The 24,843-nt window shown below is 29.2% G+C and overlaps 1 protein-coding gene and 2 non-coding genes across 3 annotated transcripts; 2 read left to right on the top strand and 1 right to left on the bottom strand.

Moving 5' to 3' along the window:
* Positions 1 to 1,495: 1,495 nt before the first annotated feature.
* TRNAR-UCG lies at positions 1,496 to 1,569 on the top strand. The gene has a single exon. It is a non-coding gene; the product is annotated as a tRNA-Arg (tRNA).
* Positions 1,570 to 5,901: 4,332 nt separating this feature from the next.
* Positions 5,902 to 5,975, top strand: TRNAR-UCG. The gene has a single exon. It is a non-coding gene; the product is annotated as a tRNA-Arg (tRNA).
* Positions 5,976 to 6,059: 84 nt separating this feature from the next.
* Positions 6,060 to 8,884, bottom strand: LOC124910343 (carotenoid cleavage dioxygenase 8 homolog B, chloroplastic). The gene is made up of 6 exons (XM_047450977.1): positions 8,645 to 8,884; positions 7,283 to 8,026; positions 6,917 to 7,110; positions 6,594 to 6,783; positions 6,422 to 6,524; positions 6,060 to 6,347 (listed from the first exon to the last, which is right to left on the bottom strand). Exons 1-6 carry the CDS (start codon positions 8,816 to 8,818, stop codon positions 6,205 to 6,207), a joined length of 1,548 nt encoding a protein of 515 aa, XP_047306933.1. The 5' UTR covers positions 8,819 to 8,884; the 3' UTR covers positions 6,060 to 6,204.
* Between the last annotated feature and the right edge of the window lie 15,959 nt (positions 8,885 to 24,843).

The following is a 24,843-nucleotide window of genomic DNA, read 5'->3' as shown; positions in this document are numbered from 1 at the left end:
TATTTTGTGTACAATAAATTAATAATTTTTCATTAGAATCGTTAGAATACAATTACCAATATTTTTTTTGACAATTTTTTTTTTTGATATATATCCTAATATTTTATAATTAAACTAAAAGGTTGAAATTTTAAAAAATAATTGTGTGAGAATGAGTATCAATTTGATTGGTAAAAGTATATTTAAAAAAAAAAATAGTACTTGCACTCCAATTTAAGAGCTCTATATGATTTTTTTTTTTAATAATTTGAACATATATTAAATTGAAAATTTAACCATAGTCATTACAAATAATGCGAATATAATGAATTATGAGAGGCATTAACTAGACATGGCCTATCTTAGTTATTTAAATGGATGGTATAAATTAATTATTAAATGAAAGTTGGTTCTGATTTAATTTTAAAGAAAGAACTTAATATAATTTAGTATTATTAATTAATTAATTTAATTAGTGGTAAGTAAGAGTTGGCCAATTATTTAGACAGCGCAACTGCAGCCTGCTGCACTGGAATTCTCCCACATGGCCTTCTCATACACATACAACCAATACGATAAATTATTTATTTATATTTTTAAACATTGTTGTAAGTATTAATATAATATAATTGAAGATAAATTATTTTTAAAAAGAAAGAAAATATCATTTTTTAAAAAAAAAAATCACAAAGATATGCCATTTCAGGTGATTGAATGGGACATCTTCTTTGCAATACAAATACATTATTGATAAATTTGACTTCTATAAATTAATTATATATAAAAATTAATTGTTGAACATTTAAATAATTCAATTTGGTTACTATTAGTCCAATTAAAAGTCTTCTGTTTTTACTTTTCTCATATAAAATGTTCCCATATTGTATTTATAAATGGTAAGATCATAATTGATCACTATATTAATTAATTATGTGAAAATTTAATTTGAATTCATACGTCAATAATAAGAAGTTGTTATCATTTTCTTTCATGTTGTAAATAATTAAATTAGAGTAAAGATTATAACTTATTATTATTTTAGAACTTGTAATTTTAATAAAGATTTACAAAAATGCAAGACATAAAATAACATATTACTTAATTTAATATATTATAAATTTATTTAATAATGTATATTTATAATCAATTATTTTTTTATATTTAAGTGAAAATATATTCAAAATAAAATTTTAAGATGCGTAAAACTTAAAATTTGTTTATTTTAAATTTATGAAATTAGCACCATATTCAAATCTAGTAAATTCCAACCGGAAGCATTTACAGATTTTTTTTTAATTTATCTATATAAATGGGTTTGACGATTTTATTTTTTATAGGATCTAATTAATATATTTTATTTGCAAGTATTAGAAGTTGGAACCAATATAGATATAAATGATGTAGTTTATGGATAATTATCAGACTTAATACTAATTATTTAAAAACTGTATAATATTTAGTCATCCATGTGAATATTACTTGTTATTTTAATTATTTGAAAAAGTGAAAGTAAAGTGACCGCATAGCGCAGTGGATTAGCGCGTCTGACTTCGGATCAGAAGGTCGTGGGTTCGACTCCCACTGTGGTCGATTTTATTTTTGGCTTCTTCTTTTACAACTTTTTACAAAGGAAATTAAGCTTTTCAATAGAGAACTCAAACAAATCCTTAAATAAGGACCTTAATTAACGATAAAAAAATGTTACACATTTTGTCAAACAACTATAAAAAAAGGTTACACATTCATATAAGGAAATTGAGAACAACATATTAATACATATAATGATACATTAGGAAGATGAAGTCTCTACTTGGGTACCCAACACCCATGGAGTTCAACATAGCCTTCCGGCCCTTCCCGGTTTTTTTTTGGTTCACTTAACATTGAGATCACAACTATAATAATAATAATAATAATAATAAAAATAAAATATATATAATAATACTTGACATTATCTCTTTATGACTTGGTAAAAATCTTTTATGAGAGTGGGAGTGAAGAAGAGAATAGAAAAGCTAGAAAGAGAAAAAGAAGATTTGGTTTGGCTTAGGGCAAAAAAAGCATTGACAAAGTATGAAAATTTCACTCTTTTCTTAGTCTTAATTAAGCTACATCATCTGATGTTAATGATAAGTGATTAAAGGGGACTAAGAATACATTAGGAAATCTGAGATAAAGAAGTAGTGATATGTATTGATAAAGGAATATATGTTTAGTGTTTAGGCATTCGTTAGGCGAGGCGAAATAATGAAGAAATTATAAAATAGGGTTAGCACTTAGGAATGTGAAGATATACGATGATATGACTTAGATTAAATATAAATGCTAGGAATAGTTGAAGACTCTGTAGATTTACGATTGTATAAGGACTATATTTGAAGAGAGATATGCATGTTTGAAATGATTGAAATAGTGAAAGATATTTGAGGATATAACGAAACATGCATGCTTGAGGTAGTTAAAGATATTGGAGACATTTGATGTTATGAGTTATTCGAAATATGAATGTTAAGATTATTTGAAGACATTCATGACTATATGTGAATAATTTATTTATTATTATGTATATGTGGTTGTGCTGAAATGATTTGAATTTGAAGGGCATTGCGCCATTATGCTAACATGTGAATCTTAAGGGTTTAGGTCAGCTAACATTTGAACTTTACGGCTTATGTCATTACGCTAACATTTGAATCCTAAGGGCTTTGCCATTATGCTAACTTAAGGGCGTTGAGCCATCATGCTAATATATGGGATCATTAGGAGTTTTATGTTGCTAAGCTAATAAATGAATATTATGTATGGATCTTGTGCTGTTAAATTAATTGTTAGACTATTAAAGGTAAACTTTTAGAATAATGAAGTTAATTTCATAGAATTAACTTTGAGACCTAATTTATGATAAATTGTATTTATGTGTATGTTAAAGAAAATGGAGAAAAGAGTATTTTTATTTGAGTTTTAGAATAGAATTTCAAATGTATATCTTACATGATGCATACCTTGTCTTCTTCATCATAATATATGTAACTTAATTTAGCTATTAAATGATTGTTATTTCCTACCGAACGCGTTTAGCTCATTCCAATTGGATGAATTCTTTTCAGAAAGAGATCTGGAATAGTCTAGAAGGATCAAAGTGACTGAATCATATATAGGTACTATTGATGAAGGCGTCTATCTATATTATTCACTCTATATTTTGTTCACAGAAGTGTAATTTAAAACAAGGATATGATGTTTTGTAAGAATTAATAGCCTAGAAGAAGATATGGTATCATTAGTATCTTTTGAGAACATTGTGAGATTATATTACTATTGTATTGGTATTTATGAATATAAATGAATGATTTACTTTCAGCCTAGCATGTTATTATCAAAATTAAATGTATAACATGCGGCGACGACAAACAAATGAATTTGGATTTTGGACGTGACAACAACCCCTGTATATATCAAGTAAATATTGATTTTTAGAATTAATTTAATATTTCTTGTTATATTATCAAGATCAACTCACCATCGTCTTCCTCGGTTGCGCCAGGTCGAGGCACGAAGAATGGCTCAGAGGGAATAGAACCGTGATCATGTCAATTCTTTGCCTTCTTATTTACAACATCAGTCTACAAAGGAAAATATCCAATCAATACACAAGTGTTAGCTACAAATTGTCATTAATTTCATGACATACCTTGGTAATGGTGTTTGGGAAGTTGCATGGGCGTTAGGCACCACGTGCATAAGTATATCTATATTTCTTCCCCCAAAAGTTAGGGTTTATGCTACACATAACCATCCCTCTTCCATGCTCATTTGGTTCCAATGCTACCTCAAGAGTCCCACAAGGACTCCCATTCAATGGTATCGTGAATCTCCCAACCCTATATTCATCCACAAATAACAATATAAATAAACTTCGACCCACATTAATTTAAAAAGAATCATAATATTTCACCATCTATCTATTATCAACACTCTTTATAAATGATCAATAAAATTCATGAGTTGATCGAGTTATGTACCTTGCATCGGGCAAAACGTCTTTTCCCAATGACAACCTTAGATTCTTATGACATAACTTTTTCAAGATGGACGCATCGGCATTGTGCTCGCAATAATCAGCCACGACACTAATCACCCTTCCATCTTCATCGGTCTCTTTATATGCATTGATGAAGTGAAATGTCACTAACAATGGCACCTTCACGCTAGCCACCTTTAATTATTGGATTGAATGTAAATCATAACAAACTTTTTAAAAATTAGTGTTTAATAACAATATTGTTACATTAAAATATTTTGCATATTTTGCATTTTCGCGAAAAATGAGGAAGACAATCTATGGGAAATGTAACAACAAAGGAAGTTCTTCCAGAGATATGTATTGTACCCATTGTAGAACTGAAGGACACAATCAAGATGGTTGTTTCATGTTGAATGAGTATCCAGATTGATAGAAGAGGAATAAAGATCAAAAGATAAAAAAATGTGGCTAATATGGCAGACACTCCCTTCTCCATTTATGAAGAATAACCATAATTCTCTGAAAAATTATCTTTCAAAATAAGTAAAGTTGAAATTGCGCCTACCTTCAAAATAATGATGAAAGATCTTCTTAAAGAAGGAAAAGGTAAAGAACATTACTACGAAGGTACACAAAGCTTTTCACAATAAAACTTCTAATTTTAATGGTTACGTAATTTTAAAAATGAACATATATTGACATTGGAGTTAGTTGTTAATATACCTTTATTTTTACGTGATGGAACAACTAAACATTTGAAATAGGAAATATAAAACTTTCTGATAAATTGAAACTTCTTGATGTTATGCACGTTTTAACTTCAAATACAACATAACTTCAGCATCTAAACTTGCTAAGACAAATCATATTATATGTCAATTTTCTCCAACGGATTGTATATTGCGAGATCTTAAAGACAACAACACCATATGAATTGGAGAACTATCTCAAAACTTGTACTTGTTTAATATCGTAGTATCTAAACTAAAAATTAATCATATATGTATATATAAATTAATTATTGAACATTTGAATATTAATTCAATTTGGTTACTATCTATTAGTCCAATAAAAAGTCTTCTATTTTTACTTTTCTCATATAAAATGTTCCCACATTGTATTTATAAATGGTAAGATTATAATTGATCACTATTCACTATATTAATTAATAACGTTACAATTTAATTTGAAGTGTACGTCAATATTAACAACTTGTAGTTAGTATTAATTGTTGTTATTATTTTCATGTTGAAAATATTGAATTAAAATAAATATTATAACTATAAATTATTATTAAAATAGAATTCACAATTTAAATATTTTTTTTAAAAAAAAAGTGTAAGAAAAAATAACATATTGATTAATTTAAAATTATGAACTTATTTAATATAAGTTTAATTAATAATTTATATTATAACCAATCATTTAGAGTCATATTAGTTTGTTAGATTAAATTTTTTTATAACCACTTATATTTGATTTTTAAATAAAATTATGTTTACAATAAAAACTTATAATATGTGAAACTTAACGTTTTTATTTATTTGCTTGAATGTATGAAAATTAGCAATACATTTATTTTCATTTTAAAAATTCTTATTAAAAGTCAAACCAAGTATCTTATACAATGTTTATTTTTTTTATTTTTTTTTTCAATTCATCTACAATATTGGTGGGTTTGACGATTTTATTTTGTATAGGATTTAATTTTTTTATTTCTTTTCAAGTATTGGAAGTTAGATCCAATATAGATATTAATGATCTAGTTTATAGATAATTATCAGGCTTAATGAAAGTTAATGAAGAAAAATACTAATTATTTAAAACCTGTATAAAATTCAGTCAATCATTTAAAGATTTTGTGTAATAAAATTTATTGGAATAAGTGAGACCAACAAGACCGCATAGCGCAGTGGATTAGCGCGTCTGACTTCGGATCAGAAGGTCGTGGGTTCGACTCCCACTGTGGTCGATTTTATTTATTTATTTTAAAGATTTTTTACATAGAAAATTAAGCCATCCTATAAAAAAAAGTTACACATAGATGTCACAAACTATTTCTTAATATTACACATTTTTGTAATTTTCTCACACACTAAATTTATATCTCCACCAATTAATATTGACATTGTTCTCAATAATAAGGAATTTAAGAACAACATATCACTACATTTATTTGATGCATTAGGAAGATGAAATCTTTACTTGGGTACCCAACACCCATGGAGTCCATATGGAAGGCCATAAGGGAACTTTGCTCTGGCAATTTCTTCGAATGTCGATCCATCTAATATCAAAGCATAGCCTTCCCCGTTTTTGTCACTTATCATTGAGATCACAACCCCTATATATATCAAGTAAATATTAGTTTTAAGAATTAATTTAACATTTCTTGTTATATTGTCAAGATCAACTCACCATCGTCTTCCTCAGTTGCGCCGGGTCGAGGCACGAAGAATGGCTCCGAGGGAATAGAACCGGGATCATGCCAATTCTTTGCCTTCTTATTTACAAGATCAATCTATAAAAGAAGAAAAAAAAAATCAATACACAAGTGTTAACTAAAATTGTCAATAATTTCATGACATACCTTGGTAATGGTATTTGGGAAGTTGCATGGTCGTTGGGCACCACATGCATAAGTATATCTATATTTCTTCCCCAAAAAGTTAGGGTTTATGCTACACATATCCATTCCTCTTCCATGCTCATTTGGCTCTAATGCTGCCTCAAGAGTCCCATAAGGACTTCCATCCAAAGGTATTGTGAATCTCCCAACCCTATATTCATCCACAAATAACAATATAAATAAACTTCTGATCCACATTAATTTTTAAAAAAAAATCATAAGATTTGGCCATCTATCTATTTATAAGTTATCGATAAGATATATGGATTGATCGAGCATAGTACCTTGCATCGGGTAAGACGTCTTTTCCCAATGACGACCTTAGATTCTTAAGACATAACTTTTCCAAGATGGACGCATCGGCATTGTGCTCGCAACAATCAGCCACGACACTAGTCACCCTTCCATCTCCATCGGTCTCTTCATATGCATTGATAAAGTGAAATGTCACGAACAATGGCACCTCCACACTAGCCACCTTTCATTATTGGATTGAACATAGATTATAAATGTTTACATCAAAATGTTTAATTTGCATAATTGTTACATCAAAATGTTTAATTTGCATGTAAAAAGGTCATGCCTAGTCTTTTTATATTAAGTTATTGTATAAACCAAAAAGTATAGAATTTGAGATAAAGGAGACTTACAATTTTGCCACTAGCCTTGCACATAACATGCATGAAACCTTTGGACTCAGGATGCCACTCAAACTTGTATAGAGGCGTGGGCTCTGCCCTTAGCAAATTTTGGGCACAATACCTTAAGGGCATTTCGGGCACAATTATATAATGTTCTGTCATAGGGAACGAGTGGACCCACCCCGGGGCAGGTCCACCTCGACAATCCACTCGACCTATGAGCCTTCTCTCGTTCGAACCCGGATCCATTCGCACAACCAAGTAACCAGGACTAATCAAATCGGGCAACAAGGTCCAAAAATCCGAATCCGTGACAATAGGATGGGCCGAGTGAATTAACCCCCCTAAATTATCACTATACTCAAATTTTCCCAATGTGTCCAACGTATCAGGGTTAACTACAATCGACCCTTTAACCGTCTCGGTCAAACATACTACCCGCCCGTCTCCCAATTTCACGACTCCAGTATTAGAGTTATCCGTTAGTGATGCACCTGATAATAGATTGGCTAAGTCGCTTATATAGGACAAGAAACTCTCAGTCTTTGGAACCTCGGAGAATTCTCGGTAACACAGTTTCTTGTTCTTCTGAGCAGCTTTGTAGGCTTCAGATTCGATCTGACGATGACCCATTATGATGCGACCATTTTCAAATTGAAGGCGCACTAGAGTAGCGTAACCATCGAACATGTGACGAAAATTATAATCTTCTAGGTGCCATAAACCGGGTCCATTTCTTAGGTACGTCCCGTTCTACATATACATAGTTATTCTTATTATTAGAATCATTAATCCAAACTTTAATTTATAGGGACAAATTAACCAATAAATACATTAAAAGGAAAAAAATGAACTTAGATTCATAAATAGTGAGAATAATAAAGAATGATAGTGGCAATGAAAAATAGGAATAAATAATTGAGATTATAATAAGCACTTGTAAGTTGTAACATTTTGTCTGCCATGAACAAAGAGCACTTTGATCATGTAATCTCATTAATTAATTCTAGCTAGCCATATTGTAACTGGACAAAAATATTAATATTTTAATTTTTTTTATAATAGTTTTAAATTTTAGAGAAAATTACAAGGACACATTCTTTGGACTATTTGAACAAAAAGGGATCGAATCAATGCATCATAACCGATCGATCTTTTTATTTAAGTTATATTCATTTCACGGTAGTTTTATTATATTATATTGTTCATAAATTTACTCCATGCAAAAGTTTCATATGTATTGAAAGTTAAATTATATATATAAAAAAAGATAAAATATGAAATAGAAAAACATTTTGAAAAGGGTTATAATGAATAAATGAAGATTAAATTTATAAATTAAGGAAATAGGATAAAGAGAGAATGAATTACTAGCCAAAGAGGAATGTCTCCTTGAACAGTCAGCTCCCCTTCCCACCTCTCTTGTCGGATGCTCGTCCACGCCGCCAGTTTCTGATTTTTTCCGGCGAGTTCTTGAGGAGGAGCCACTACCGGAAACTTATAACCCGCTACGTTGGTTATTAAACTTAGTTTCTTTTTATTCATAATCAATTCGTCGAGTTTAGTTGTACGTCGAAACGACCCTTTTGGACTGATGTCTTTGAGATGAGCTCCGGTGACTGAGAATCCCAAACTGGATGCCATGGATGTATAGATTAAGAAGAAGAAGAAGAAGGTTGTGTTGTGGGGGTTTAGGGACCTGAAAATGTTGATATTTATAGGAAGGGAAAGTGGTAGCATTTGATTGGAGCATAGACAAGACTTACTATTTTATTTCTTTACATTTTGTTCCCATGCTGTAATCATAATAATAATATTAACCTTTCTTATATATATATTTTTTTAAAGGATGTCACAATTTCATTTATTGAGATATACCTTATTACCCTTGTTATAATGAATAGGTTAAAAACTACCAAACAAATTGATTTTCCAACAACAATTGTAATTTTTATTTTTTTTAAAAGCCATGCATATATAACGACGGGTTAGTAGTCCTAAGCTTATAGTTATAATAATGTCTTACTTTCTCATTTTAATATGGCTTATTTGATATGTATACATTTGATCATTTTCATAAAAACAATCAGAAAATACATTTGTTAAAAGAAATTGATATTCAAAATTTTCGAAAACATTTGTCACTATTAGTTACAATTTCAACCCAAACAGTCTAAATTTAAAATATTTTTTTAAAAAAAAGAACTTAGTTGTGATAAGTCAAAAATACCCCTATTCATAAGTTACATTTTTTTAATAAAATGATTAATTCATTTGTGAAATATATGTAAATAATCATTTGAAAACTATATATGTTAATATGTAATTAATAATAGAAACTAGTCCTAAAATATTTTAAAAGATTGAATTTAAAAATATATATAAAGGATAAATGGTCAAAAGTTTAATATAAAAAGTTGATAAGCATATTGTCAAAAAAATTTATACCAAATAAAATTTTATTTAATTTAATCATACTTTTTAAAAGTGATGGTTATGAATCATGATAACAAAAACACATATATAACCTTAATTGGAAATAATCAATAATTGATAATTCGACTAAACTTGATAGCTAACTTCTTTTTTTCCTCTTAAAACAACAAATGTAAGGATTATGTCCAAAGTATAATAAAGCACAAATAGTACTCTAAGTTATAAACTTTAAATAAAATGTTAAAGTGTATTTTAAAATCAAACCTGGGTCAATTTGTGTCTTCTACAAATGGTTCCTTTTTTTTTAGAAAATTAAAAGAAAATGCAATTAATGATTCCTTTTATGGGTGACGGACTTTTCATATTATACCCTTTAATTTTAAAAAGAAAAGAGTGTGAGATTGTTTGATGTTGGTTAGCGAGGGTTATTTTAATTTTTAATAATTAAATTGTTATAATATTTTTTATATTTAAAATTAAAATTATATAAAAATAGAGTAAAAATATTTTAATTAATAAATAAAGTGGTGTAACAATTATAAATTTTAAAGATTTTTTTAAAAATAACAAAAATATCAAACCTATGTTAATATATCACTATTTTATTAAATGTTTGATTTTTAATAATAATTTAGGTCGGGTTCTCTTTGGGTTTTTTAAAAAATTCATCCAAAATCAATTTTCCAATCAATCAATTCCCAACAATCACATTACTCATTTCATTAACCAAAGTACTAATATACTCTATATTTTAAATTATTATTTTTTATTTTATTTATATATATTAATATCTTTTAAATATTTTTATCAAAAATAATTATAATCTGCTCAAAATTATCCCCCATCAGTATTTTTTCCACTTTAAATTTTTTCAAAACCCAAAACCAAGCCTTATAAAAGGATCTTTAGGTACCATTATTGCTAGTTATAATATGGAATCTTATTGGAAGAATTCCTTGGTGCTAGAAGACATGTCATTCTATAGTTATAATTAATCATTTCTTATTCACTAATTAATATATATATATATATATATATATCTTAATACAGTATCCAAGAAATCGGGCAAATGGGTTTTCGCCACCTGTTACGACAGTACACTAATTTTCACCAGCCAATACTTGTTTTTTCCTAACAAATTTGATGCTCTGCGGTACAATTTCAGAAATATATATATATATATATATAACTCAACCTGAAAGGCAAACAGAAACGCAAAAATGCAAATTTAATCGCAAATCTAACATTGATTTATTTAAATAATATATGTTTATTTAAAATATTTTAATTGGGTTGATCTTTTTTTTTATATTTTTTTTACATTATGTAGACTTGTATAGAGATTTTCATCTTTCTAATCTAACCGTTAATAAAAAAAAATCAAAATAAGTGACTTTATACCTTATAAAAAGTAAATTGATTTTTGAACCACTAAATGTCATGTCCAGATAAAGAAAAAAATATAAAATCATACAAATTATAATCGATTAATTATCATGTTGGTCTTTAATTTGAAATATGTAAGAAAAAAATTATTGACCTATCAAATTATCCATTCAGTCATGAATTTTTTTTTAACAAAAGACATCAATTTTAAAAGATATATATATAATAATAAAATTTAAAATTATTTTAATATTTTGATTATGAATTAAATTTTATAATTTATAAATAATAAATGAGATGATATTTAATTATATATATATATATATTTAATTTTAAATTCCAAACCAAAACAAAGCCTAATATTTTATTTTTATGAAATACAATAATTGTTAAACATGATTAACAAAAGATTTTAAATTCATATAACAAAATATATAATATTATAACAAACTAACAAAGATTATATCAAATATATTAATATTTTATAAATTAACAAATATCATATAGTTTATTTGAATGTAGAAATTAACATGATACTGCAATAATGACCAAATACTATCATATATTACAATATATATATATATATATGAACTAAAAAAATAAAATTATGAATAATTTTTGTAAATAAAATAACAAAATCAATTATGAGTTAATATATTACTATGACGGTCATTTAATCAAGCTCCTTCAAATAAACTAAAAATATTGACATAAACTCTTTTGAAAAAAAGAAACATAAATTTAAGGAGAGTAGGTAGACTTAAATACCCTTCTTTTGGGAATTTTTTTTTAAATTTTGCAGTAGATGGAAATTTAACATTTTTTTTTTATTGAAACTAGGAAAATTCTTGAGGAATAAAAATATAAAATTTAAAATAAAAAATTATAATAATATATATTCAATATTTAAATGTTTAAAAATATTAATAAATCACGAATAATATATTAAAATAAAAAATTAGACACTCTCATTTCATATTTTATTCACTTCGGTAAAACAACTCATCTTTTCACATATCTCATCACTTATTTTTTTTCCAATTAACCTCTCATCCTTTGACCTTACACTTTCACTTTGGTCTATCGATTAAATATCTAATTCATATTTTTTTAATATTTAGCATTGTGACCTCACACTTTGGTCAATCAAATATTTGATTTATATTTTTTAACCACTTTCAATTGTTACCGGTCGATTATCCATCAGCAAACCACATCCCAACCACATTTAATTAAAGGGTTGCACTTGTTTTTGTTAGGTTGCAAATTCGAAACATACATAAACGTTTTAAGTTTATGGACGGGTCAACCCACAATCCGGCCCAAGTATCCATTACTTTCACATATATATCCAAATTAAGCACAACTCTCGACTCGGAAATCCAGACACTTTGAAAATTAAGCATCATTTTATATATATATATATATATATATATATATATATATATATATATATATATATATATATATATAAGAAATGATTAGGTGAAGGAATTTGGTGGGGGAATTTGGTGAGGGAATGACTTGGCATAATCTTATTCGCTGAAAAAATCAAATAATTTCTTTTTTTTTTCTCTCTTTCCTCCCACTTTTACATTTTCCAACCAATGGAGGTGATGCCAAGTCATTCCCTCACCAAATCCTCTCTCTATCACTCCTATATATATATATATAAATATAAATCAATTAGTTAGAAAGTTGAACTTATATTTTAAGAATGTCACGCGTTCATCTATTTGGTGTTGAATTTAAAATATAAAGTCTTATTAGCTTTGTTGGTTAAAGAGTTAGTACTTGTTTTTGTTAGTTTGCAAATTCGAAACATACTTATAACATTTTTTTTAATCGTTTTAAGTTTATGAACGAGTCAACCCACAATCCAACCCAAATATCTATTTACTCTCACATATATATCCAAATTAACCATAACTCTCGACCCGTCAATTTGAATACTTTAAAAATTAAGCATAAATATATATATATATATGATTATCACTTAAAACATTTAAAATTGAAGTAATCTCATTAATATTAATATAAATTTGTATTGTCTTTTTTAATTAATATATATATATATATTAAAATAGTTCAAATTAATAAAATATGCATCTCAAATAAAAAAAATTAAACATTAATATATATTAATTGTTTAATAATTCAAAATTATATATGGCTTCATATTTTTAATCACTTTGACCTTTGTGAATAGACTTAGAATCTGTGTATCTCAATTAATATATGTAAAAATTAATTCAACAACTCAAAATTAAAATGTAATAATAAGAACCAAAGTTATGATCAAATTTAAAATTTAAATATTTTGTCATCAGAATTATCTGAGGCAAGAGTATTTTGAAATCCAACTCTCAACAATTCAAATCACAATTGAACCACTCAAAATAATATAATTTCCAAACAATTCACTTTTACAAATTTGTTTGATATTGGTTATTCAAAGGGTTTGATAAAAAAATCTTGTTAGAAGAAGAAATAAATTATTTGTATTCTTAATTTGTTAGAATTATTATAATGTATTTTTGTATTTTAAATTTAAATTTTATAAAAATAAAATATAAATATTTTAGTATTTTAATTAATGAATAAAATAATAATTGAGTTTTTGACAAAAGTTGAACAAAATATAAAAAACTTATCACGAACTATTATAGTTTTTTTATTTGTAACTTGGTTTATTTAAATAATGTTGATGGGCGGTGATTTTGAAAATATTCGTGTTTTTTTTTCTGAGTAAAAATATTTAAAAATAATAATATATAATGATAAAATAAATTCGATTTTTTTAAATAAAAGTATTTTAATATTTTAAATAATTAGTTAAATTAAATCATGAGTAAATAAAATGATATTTAATTATGTTTATATTTAAAAAAAAAAAACCGAACAACATATTCTTCAAAGAGATCGGACGAGATGCTCATGTTTTATTTTTTGTCCATCTTCAAAGGTTTAATAATAATATAATATGTTCATTCAACTTAACAAATAAATAAAGACTTCCAGACAAAATATCCTTGTTTTACTAATTAAAATATAACTTTTTATGTATTGAATTTATTATTTAGATGGAATCATTGATCTGTGATTTAGAATATATACTTAGATGCCCTTATATATCATATATATTTTAAATTACTATCTTATCTAATTTAATACTCGGATGAGATATTTAAAATAATAAATTTTATTATTCGTGTTTTAAATAATTGTCTATTTAAAGAGATGTTTAGAAAACCAAATTAAAAATAAAATTATTATGTTGAGAATTTACATTGGGTTGAAATCTGTGAATAGAGAGTTCAATGAGTTAAGCAGCATTACAAAGACATTTCATGAAGTTGGAAAAAATTGTAAATATCCGATAAGATAATAATTAAAATGTTAAATAAGTTTGAATGTGTTTCTTATTCTTATTTGGACTTTTGGAGGACTTTTGGAGGAGGGTTTATTTATTTATTAGACTAACACGATCCTAAATAATTTTATTTTATTTAATTAAATCGTTTTTAGTAAAAAAAAAATTAAATTAATGAGAATTAACGTGACACCCACGTCCCACGTCTCTGACCATCCGCTTCTAGTGAGAATCAAACCCACGAGTCGATTTTTTCCGCCAATCATTATTTATAATAATGTATAAACTAACTACTAAACTCTAACATGACTATTCAAACCAAACACACATTATTCAAAAGAGGGTCACCACGGCTCAAAAAAATATTGTTTTATGATAAAAATAAACATAAACGACAATTTGAAAGAAGTAAGTCTTTAGAGTAGTATATGGATAGTTATTATTTGATAAAAACAATATATTTGAGTATTATTCCTTTTCTAATAAATATAAAATGGGAATGATGAGGACTATTAACTAATTATGACGAGTATTAATATTATTAGTGAATTATACCCATTTCGCCGTCCAAAGTGGAAGCCATCAACTTCTTGTTTAATTGTTTTATAATTGTGGAGAAATGATTTTTGAATCTTTATAGCTTGTTTGATCTTTATTTTATTTTTTAAAACAATTGTTTTATATATATTTTGATTAGAAAAGTGTATTATTCTAATCAAGTGACCAAAACCTTCTTAATATTAAAGTAATTTATTTATGATTTGATGAAATGATTGATTGGCACTATAAAGATTGTTTATTTCAATACCATATTATTAATTATATATTAAAAAAGAGATAATAAAAACTCATTTATAATATCATTAGCTCATATAATATTATAAATAGTGTGGAGGTAAAAACTCAAATCTGTGATTTTGAGTACATTAGTTTTATTTAGAGCGTTATTTTGAGTTTTTTTTTATAAAAAAATATATTTTATTTTGAGTTTTTTTTTATAAAAAAATATATTTTATTTCATTTAAATTCAATTATGTAACACTTAATTTATTAATTAAAAAATTAAAATATTTTTACTTTAATTTCGTAAATATAAAATAACATTATAATAATTCAATTAATTACATATTCAAAAAACTTAACAAATAATGATTATTTTTAAATAATAAAAATTAACAATAACCTAATATATATCAAACAAGCTATTGAGTTTACTTTTTCTTAGTTCATCATGCCCTTTATGGAAATGGCAGCCCACAGATTTCTACGTTTGTCTGACGTCCATTACAAAAAAAAAAGTAAAAAAAAAAGTGAAGATTTGGGTCCACGTGTTCGCCACCCATTTCATGCCTACAAGATCCTACAAAAATACTAATCCTTGAAAAATATTAATTAGTTTTGATTAAAGTGTTTGTAGATTTAAAATTATTTTTAGTATATTTCATACATGTAGACATTACTAATTAGCCTTTAAATGGGTTGGATTGACCTTACCCAATTCCCAAAATAATAATTTAATAAGCAAGATGATTTAATTTGAGTTATATATATATATATATATATATATATGGTGTATATACTATTATATATTATTTTTTTTCAATAACAGAATATGAGTAATCATGTTTGCTAAATCTACTTACAAATATATTAATCCCAAAATGGGAAGCACAAAAGGGCATATTTTTTTAATCAAACTTTGCAAATTTTTAATAGCCTTTAAGTTTAGTTTAGTTGAAGAATGAACTTTCAATCATTTTGGATGGTTCATTCCGTAGAATGAGGTCATGACTAATGATGAATTAGGAGTGCTAGCTACTTAATTTATTATCATGGTGCATGATAGAGCATCTTAATTAATTAGTGTTATTATTATTATTATTATTATGGGTTGCCAATTTTCCACTACTCATTAAGAAAAATAAATGGAAGTGAAACATTAGTGTTATATGACATATGAAATTAATAAAAATAGCATTGAGATTTTTTTTATTCCAATTCTAATAATTTTATAATATGGTATTTCTTTTTCTTTTTTTATATATATTGAATTAGGGATAACAATGATAATCATATATTCCATATCCACGAGTATCTGATTGTCGAGTTCTAATATTTTAAATTGTGTTCGGGGTTGGGATCGGAGATGTGAAGTAAAAATGATTACTAGATCAGGTTCGAGTTCGGAGATGGGAGTATACGAAACTCAAACCCAAAATCCGAAATATCAATATATATATTTTTGTTAAAGTTTAAAATAACTTTTCAAATTCCACGTCATTACAAATTTAAAATAAATATATTATTTATTTTACTTATACTCATATTTCACGACAACAATGTTTTTTAAATTTTCTTCTTCATTACTCTTAATAATCTTTACTTTCTTTAATAACAAAATACCTTTTATTTTTTTCTCACTCATCATCTCTTTTCTTTAAGTTTTATATTACTAAACTTTTTTCAACATTCTCTGATGGTTGAACTTCAAGTATATAATAACAACAAATTAGTTGTTATAATTTTTTAATTTTTACATCATAATTTTACAATTAAGTAATATTTTTATTTTTATTTTAATATTTAGTATTTAGTGTATTTAGAAAATCATAAACTCATCAAAGATCGGATACGTACCCGACGAATCAGGGATTGTGATACAAATAGAGATACCCGTCGGGTTCGGCGTCATGATCAGATAGTAAAAAAAATCGGGTTCGGGGATGAGTACTTCACTACCTAACAAGTAGGGTATGAATGAGTGATATTTTTTAATTTCAACTTTTTGTGAGACTTTCTTTTGTAATTGAGTTAGATGATTTTAACTTAATACGATATAAGTGAGAATCGAACAAACAACTTAATGTATTATTATTGTCATATGTAAACTATTTTGTTTGAGTGTAACCAATTTCAAAACAAAGCTTGCCTTATTAATATTTTATGAGTTGATTCTTTACCTATATTGTTGGGAATATTTAAAAGACCTTATATGGAAATTCATAATGACCCAATTCAATCAGCTTAATTAATTTTCCGAGAACATAGCTAACAATTTAAAATAAAATCTTCATATTAATTTATCAAAATTCATTTAAAAAAAGAAAAAGAAAAATGAAATTAGTTTTGGTTTAATGAATATCAGTATCATAAGGTATACGTCTCGTTTTCTCATATATAATTAAATCTATTTGATTGCTCTAGCTAGTTTATTATTGCTACCAAAATAAAATCAAGGTATGATGATGAGTATTGGAGCTTGTCCAAATATGGCCGACAAAATTAGGGTTTCTCAAGAAAAGCACATTCAATGATCAAAGATATTAGTGGCAATAATACAATTTATGACTATTTATTTAGGAATGTGGGACCATGCAATACCAACATTGCCTTTGCTTTGTCATGTTTTGGAAGCTACAAGAAATTTGATATCGATTGGTTGTTTGTTTTTAGAAATGATTAAAAAAAAAATCATTTTTTATAAGTAACACAACTATTGCAAAGTTTGATGACTAAGTATTCAAGATAATAAATCAATTCCAAAGATTAAAAAAATTAAAAATAAAAATTTTATCAAACAATTTAATAAATATTAATAATATACATTTATGAAATTTAAATAGTAACATTTTCTAATATATATATATATATATATATATATATATGTTTTTAGAAATGATTAAAAAAAAATCATTTTTTATAAGTAACACAACTATTGCAAAGTTTGATGACTAAGTATTCAAGATAATAAATCAATTCCAAAGATTAAAAAAATTAAAAATAAAAATTTTATCAAACAATTTAATAAATATTAATAATATACATTTATGAAATTTAAATAGTAACATTTTCTAATATATATATATATATATATATATATATATATATATATATATATATATATATATATATATATGTTTTTAGAAATGATTAAAAAAAAAATCATTTTTTATAAGTAACACAACTATTGCAAAGTTTGATGACTAAGTATTCAAGATAATAAATCAATTCCAAAGATTAAAAAAATTAAAAATAAAAATTTTATCAAACAATTTAATAAATATTAATAATATACATTTATGAAATTTAAATAGTAATATTTTCTAATATATATATATATATATATATATATATATATTAATAAGAAAAAAATGATTGATGAATATAAATATTGGATTGGAATTAAATTGGATGAAAAAAGACAATTTAATTTAAATAAAATGAATTTCACATAAAATTCAAATAAAAATTAATAGTAAATTTAATTTAAATAAAATTCATATCAAATTTAAATTGAATTAAAGTGAAATTTAATTCAGTAAAAATGAATTTATTAATGGTTACAATTAACATTAATGTCTTTAATGAGTCAAATAATTAATTTATTCTAACTATAAAATATTTATGACTAGATGTAACTTGTAGAAGAAATGTAATGAAAATGCAAACAAGGTTAATCATTGTAGGTATAAATCGGTGGTAGTTGAATTAAAGAATTGATGAATAATTTTAAGGTTTAATTTACAGCTATATATATATATATAAATATATCCCTTCACTCAATTCATTTCTATAAAAAAAATTATCATATCATATCTCACTCTAAAATTCCAAAAGTTTTTTTTTCTTTTTTTATCTTTATGAGTGTTCTTTGTGAGTGTTTTCGAGTTATTGACTCGACTATCCTGGTTGAAATCCGGTGATTGAATTAATGTATCTTTGTTATGTTCGATGCGTAATGATTTTAGTGCAAAATCACTACTAGATTCGTTATAGCTTGGGAGACAGAGTTATCCACGATAAGTTCCAGCATAAACGAGAGACTATTGAACTATTTTAAGGGAATTGTGTATAACAAATGACTCAAATCAACATTGTATTCCGATAATTACGTTATACGTATATATTTTTATTTTATTCATTTGTAACATTGTATTTTATATATTTTTTTGTTATTTAAAAGATAAAATATCTAACCTACTAATGAGTTATTTTTTTATTTTTAGAAAATAAGGAGAAATAAGCGATCTAATAATTCTATTGTCACTTAAAACACACTTTAAATAAAAATTAAAGTGATGGTAAGGTTAGGTTAGGTTGGCTTAAAAAAATAAAAACTTATAATCCTAATTTAAATATGAAATTCGATTCTTACCAAATATATTTTAAATTATGTGTTAAATTATCCTTACTTAAAAACGTCTTTAAGTTAATGAATTAGTTATCCGCCATAGAAAAAAATAGATAGAAATACTTTGTTGATTCGTACTCATTACTAAAACATAATCAGGCAAATAATACAAATCCCAAAATAATTCAATTTTTTGGGCCTAAACCCCTGGCATTGGTGAAACTGTTGGGCCTTCAATTTTCCAATATTAATTTAGTAAACTTCTTCAGTAATATTTAATATATACTATTTAATGTTTAATATTGCCACATTAATTACTTAAATATTTAGATGTCTAAATATTAACTAATTACAAGTTATATGTCATATGATATCTCATATCTATTTTATATGACATAATATTTTGTATTGAATATATTGTTTGAGAATAAATCCATATAAATTGCCATAAGGACAATAATGCCCTACAACATGACTCAGTTTTTATCAACCATAATTTTTCTACTACATCTATTTATTTATACATTTGTTTATATAATATATTGTAACACATTTCAACTATATAAACTACTTGTTAAATTATATTGGGGTCATTGTTTATTTAGTTCCTTGTGAAACTCTCTCTCTCGACTTATAAAATTTCAATCTCCCTTGTATATTTATTTTGTCTATTGAAATGAAAACCATTGAAATATTGATTGGTTTTGTGAAACTCTCTTTTCAAATAAGGTTTTAATGTCTCCCTATTTGTTCCTTTTGTCATTTTGAAATGAAAACCATTGTTTTGTTGAGACTAAACTAATTTGACATTATTGTGTGCAGAGTCGGATTTATGTTAACGTTATAATAGGTTTAAACTCAATCTAAAATATTACCTATCAAATTTATATGTATCTCAATATTTTAAAAATAATAATAACATTGTATATTGGTTAGTAAGTGTTAGGATCTAGGTCGCCGCTGGTGGACCGGGGGTTGGACCGGTTAGCGGTTCTCAATCGTAGGGTGGTGGTTAATCCGGTTAGAGATTAACACCGGGGTTTCAATACTACACAACCTGTCACAAACCCTTGAACTTGGTTCAAGCGCGGAAGAGGTTTGCTTTCAGGTTGAAGCGGTACACGTGTATGATAGGGGAAGTCGGTTTCGGATGATGGAATTTTGAGGAATGGTGGGTCGGTTTCGGTTATCTGGATATTCGGTATGGTAAGTAGATTCGGTTCTGAACGATGTTGTTAGATTAGTCGGTTATGTAAAGAAGCCAACAGAAAGTAAATGACACAACAGATTTTATGGATGTTCGGAGATAAAACTCCTACGTCACCCCTTCCTCTCGAAACCGCGAGAAGGATATTCACTAAGGAATACAAATACAATCCGATCGAGACTTATTTTCTGCTCGATAACACTCGTACAATTTACACCGAAATTGTAAGACGAATTCTAACTTTCAGCACTTAGGCTTTCTAGAATAGGACACTATTATCACTTGTAGTAAATGCACTTAATGTTTTTCTCACTTAGCAACTTTTTGTGACTGCATTTACTCTTCTTCAACTGCCTCCTTTTATAGGTGAAATATGCCAACGGTCATATTTCACTTCCTTGAATCTGATTGGCTGGTCAGCGGTGCAGTGATTCAGTGTCTCAGACCTGCCGGTCTTCTCCTCAGACCTGACAGTCAATCTCAGACCTGGCATCCTGTTTCAGACCTGCCGGTCTGTAAGGCAAACCTGCCGGGTTTGTCTTTTACTCAATGTAGGCACTGTCTGCTTGGGACAGTTGTCTGTACTTTGAAGATTTCCTTTCTGGTTTATCCCGAAGTAGAAGGATCCGGTAGTACTGTTTTCTGCAGTCTACAGTCTTTCCTCAGACTTGCATGGATATGGAAGTATTCAGTCTGTTCCTTTGGTATCATTCTCAGCAGATACCCAAAGTGTCTTCTTGTGCAGGTCGGCCTCTTGACTTGGCCTAGGTTGGCCATTTGACTTGGCCGAATATCTTTTGATAGTGAAGTGACCGGACTTCTTCCGGTCTTGTGGATTGATCGGCTTTTTGAGCTTTGGCTTTTAGGCTTTGGCCGATCCTTCCTCTGTTCAGTCACGTTCCAAGTGTGTTTGATCGGTTTGATAGCTTTGACCGGTTCGGTTACTTCACTTGGTTTTCTTATTCATCCGGTCCGGTTCCTCGTTCCTGCATAGGAAGTTTGTTTAAGTTAGGTTTATTTGAACCGGTATGAATTTATCTAACAATTTCTCCCTTTTTGATTATTTTATTTAAAATTATCAAAATTATGTAAGAATGCAACCGTAGGCCGGTTGTTTTGTTTGGCCGATTTTTGAAAAAGACTTAGAGAATTTTTCGAAAAATTTTAAGGGAGGGGTTTTAAAAGAATCTCTGGTTTTGGAAGAATCTCTATAATTTATCTAACAATTTCTCCCTTTTTGATTATTTTATTTAAAATTATCAAAATTATGTAAGAATGCAAAATAAGGCCGGTATTCAAAGATAACTTTATATATATTTATAGCGAACCGAAAAAGACAAAGCCTAACAACTTAAGACAAATAAGAAAGGAAGGAGAGTCCCTATTCTGAGTCCGTGAATTCGTAGGCGCTCTTCTTTCTCTTCGGTGGTGCTGGCGGTTGCGGTTGAGAGGATTGTGGCCTTTTTGATCGAGACCGCAACTGTTCTACGACCTCTTCCTCGATTAGGTCTTCTTGCTGCGAGGGGCCCGTTTCAGCTGGTTCAGAGATCGTGTTTAGCGTCTCGAGAATTCGAACTTTCTTACTAGCCGGCCGCTTTCTTTTCTTTGATGCCGAAGCCGAGGCTGCCGGTGCGGAGACGGAAGTTGCTGGTGCTGAAACGGAAGCGGCTTCCTTCTTCTTTTTCTCATTTTCCTTTGCAAATCCGGCCAGCCTTCGTGCTTCCCGTTCCAGTCGTGCGGCATCTTCCGCAGCAAGTCTGGCCACTTTCTCGGCATATCCTGGGAATAAGGCTGCGCCCCTTCTTGCTCTTTCGGCCTCTATTTCATCTTCGGTCAGCTGAGGCGCGGTCAGCTGAGTCGCTTGCGGCGCTTCTTTGTCTCTGCCAACCTCGGCGTCCAGCCTTTCCTGGACTCTCTTAGCAATTAGAGCATCGGCCTCTATAGCCGCGGCATCCGCGGCTTCCTTAGCTTTCAGGATCTCGGCCATCTGTGCAGTAAGTGCCTTTACCTCGGCCTCGAGGTCTTCGTTCTTCTTTTCCAGTGCCGAGACTCGTTCAATTGTTGGGTCGACCTGTTCGAAATCCTTCTGTAATTTCGAAGTGAGACTCTCCAGAGCTGAAATATGTTGAGCACAATTTGCTCGCTCACCGGCCTCTTCCCATAGTCCGGTGCTGAGTTCCGCCAGACGCGCTTGATGATGATCCACAACTTTCTTTGTTACATCGGCGAACTGCTTGGCCGAGTCGAATACGGTCTCGCATCTCTCCTTGAGCGGTTGAAGCTTGGAGACGTTGTGGTCAAGTATGCGGTCATCAATCTTCTCTGATATTGAGGTGTCAAATTGCCGGAGTCGGTCCTCAATCCGTTTCGAAACAACTACTTCAAATTTTTGAAATAGGTCATCAATCCATTCCTTAGGAGGAACTGAGACGGTGGCTGCCGGTGGAGGAGTGGGAGCGGACTGCTCGGCCTGATGAGGATCGGCTCTCTCAACATCGGAGTCTAGGATCTCAACAACCTCAGTAGGTGTTTCTAATGTGACCGCATCCACCAAGTTTAGTGCCGCATTTTCCAGGATCGGTACCTCGACATCCTCTAAAGTTTCTACCACATCAGTTCCTGGAGTCGGTACCTCGATTGTTCCTGGAGTCGATATCTCAACGGTTCTTGGAGTCGATGCCTCTTCATCTTCTGGCATCGGAGTCTCGATATCCCTCGGTGTCGCGGTGTCTTCTCTTGAAGTTGATGCCCAGTCCATTTGAAAATCTTCGACGACCGGAGGGGTATACACTGGAACTTGTTTCTGAACGCAGATTGCTTCTAACCGCGCTATCTCTTGGTGTAACTCCAATTTGCCTTTTTCGAGCTTTTCTAATACTAGCGGTGCTACGGTAGACACCGATCCCTCTTCGGCATATTCTTCCTTAATCTTTCTGATACGCCTTCTTATCTGTCGAAGATGACTTCTCGGTATCAGCAGGCCAGTTCGGCATTGTACCTCATGAATGGTATTGGATTTTGTGAGGCTTAAGATATGGTCCTCCACTTCCTCCAATCTGTTGATGCACTTTACCGAATCGTAATCCTGTAGGATATCTTTATATTTAGAGTTGAACCGGTAATCGTGCCATTCCAAGTACAAGCTGATAACGTCCACGTTTCTTTTGATAATGCCCTGAAAGATATTCTGGGCTAGTCTTTCGGCCTCGGCCTCATCGGCTTCTTCCCTGCTGAGGCCTTCTTTATCGGTTCCCTCATGATTCCCTTCCCCACCCTCGGTGGTCTCAGGATTGAAGCTTTGTTCGGCATCTGTTGGACTTTGAGCCGAGAGATCGTCCTCATGGACCGTTTCATATTCGGTTCCCTCTGTTTCGGCTTCCTCATCAGCCCACTCCTCATCCTCTGTTTGTTGAGGTGGTTCTTCGAAGATTACCTTTTCCTTCCTCTTTCCTCCGGTGTTTTCTTTCGCCGGGGTCTTTTTCTTTGCGGCTTTCTTCTTTTGGCCACCTGTGGAGCTTGAAGCCGACGGCTTTCGAGGGAGAAATTGCTTTGACCGGATGATGTTGCGTTTTATTATCCCAACACCAGGACCGAGTTTGATCTTCAGATGTAAGAATATCTTACCGAGTTGTACAGCATACCCCCAAGATCTGTCCGAGCCCGGTCTCACCATTGCCATAAGATTGCTGAACACCGCCCTTGCCCAGTTAATCTCTGTTCCATCCATCAGACGAAAAATCATCTTTATTTTGTCCCTGGTTAGATTACTGAAATTTCCTCCCCTTGCCAGGATCGCCCTGGCAAAGACGTCACATGCCGGAATGAGCTCCGGTCTCAGCGTCTGTTTCTTCCCGGATGTGGTAAGCGGTTCGTTGGTTGCCGATAGAAGTTGGCAGGCTGTTCTATATGTATCCTCGTCCATCTCTGCCATAGCATCCATGCCGGTAGTTGGGAGACGCAAACTCTCGGCCACTACTGCCTCGGTAATCTCTACTTGAGAACCGCACACCGTTGCGAGGATCCTGTCGTAGGAAATG

Source organism: Impatiens glandulifera, chromosome 7, assembly GCF_907164915.1.
Source record: "Impatiens glandulifera chromosome 7, dImpGla2.1, whole genome shotgun sequence".
Taxonomy (NCBI): Eukaryota; Viridiplantae; Streptophyta; class Magnoliopsida; order Ericales; family Balsaminaceae; genus Impatiens; species Impatiens glandulifera.
Note: the sequence above shows the minus strand (reverse complement) of the source record. Positions and strands in the feature narration are given on the sequence as shown.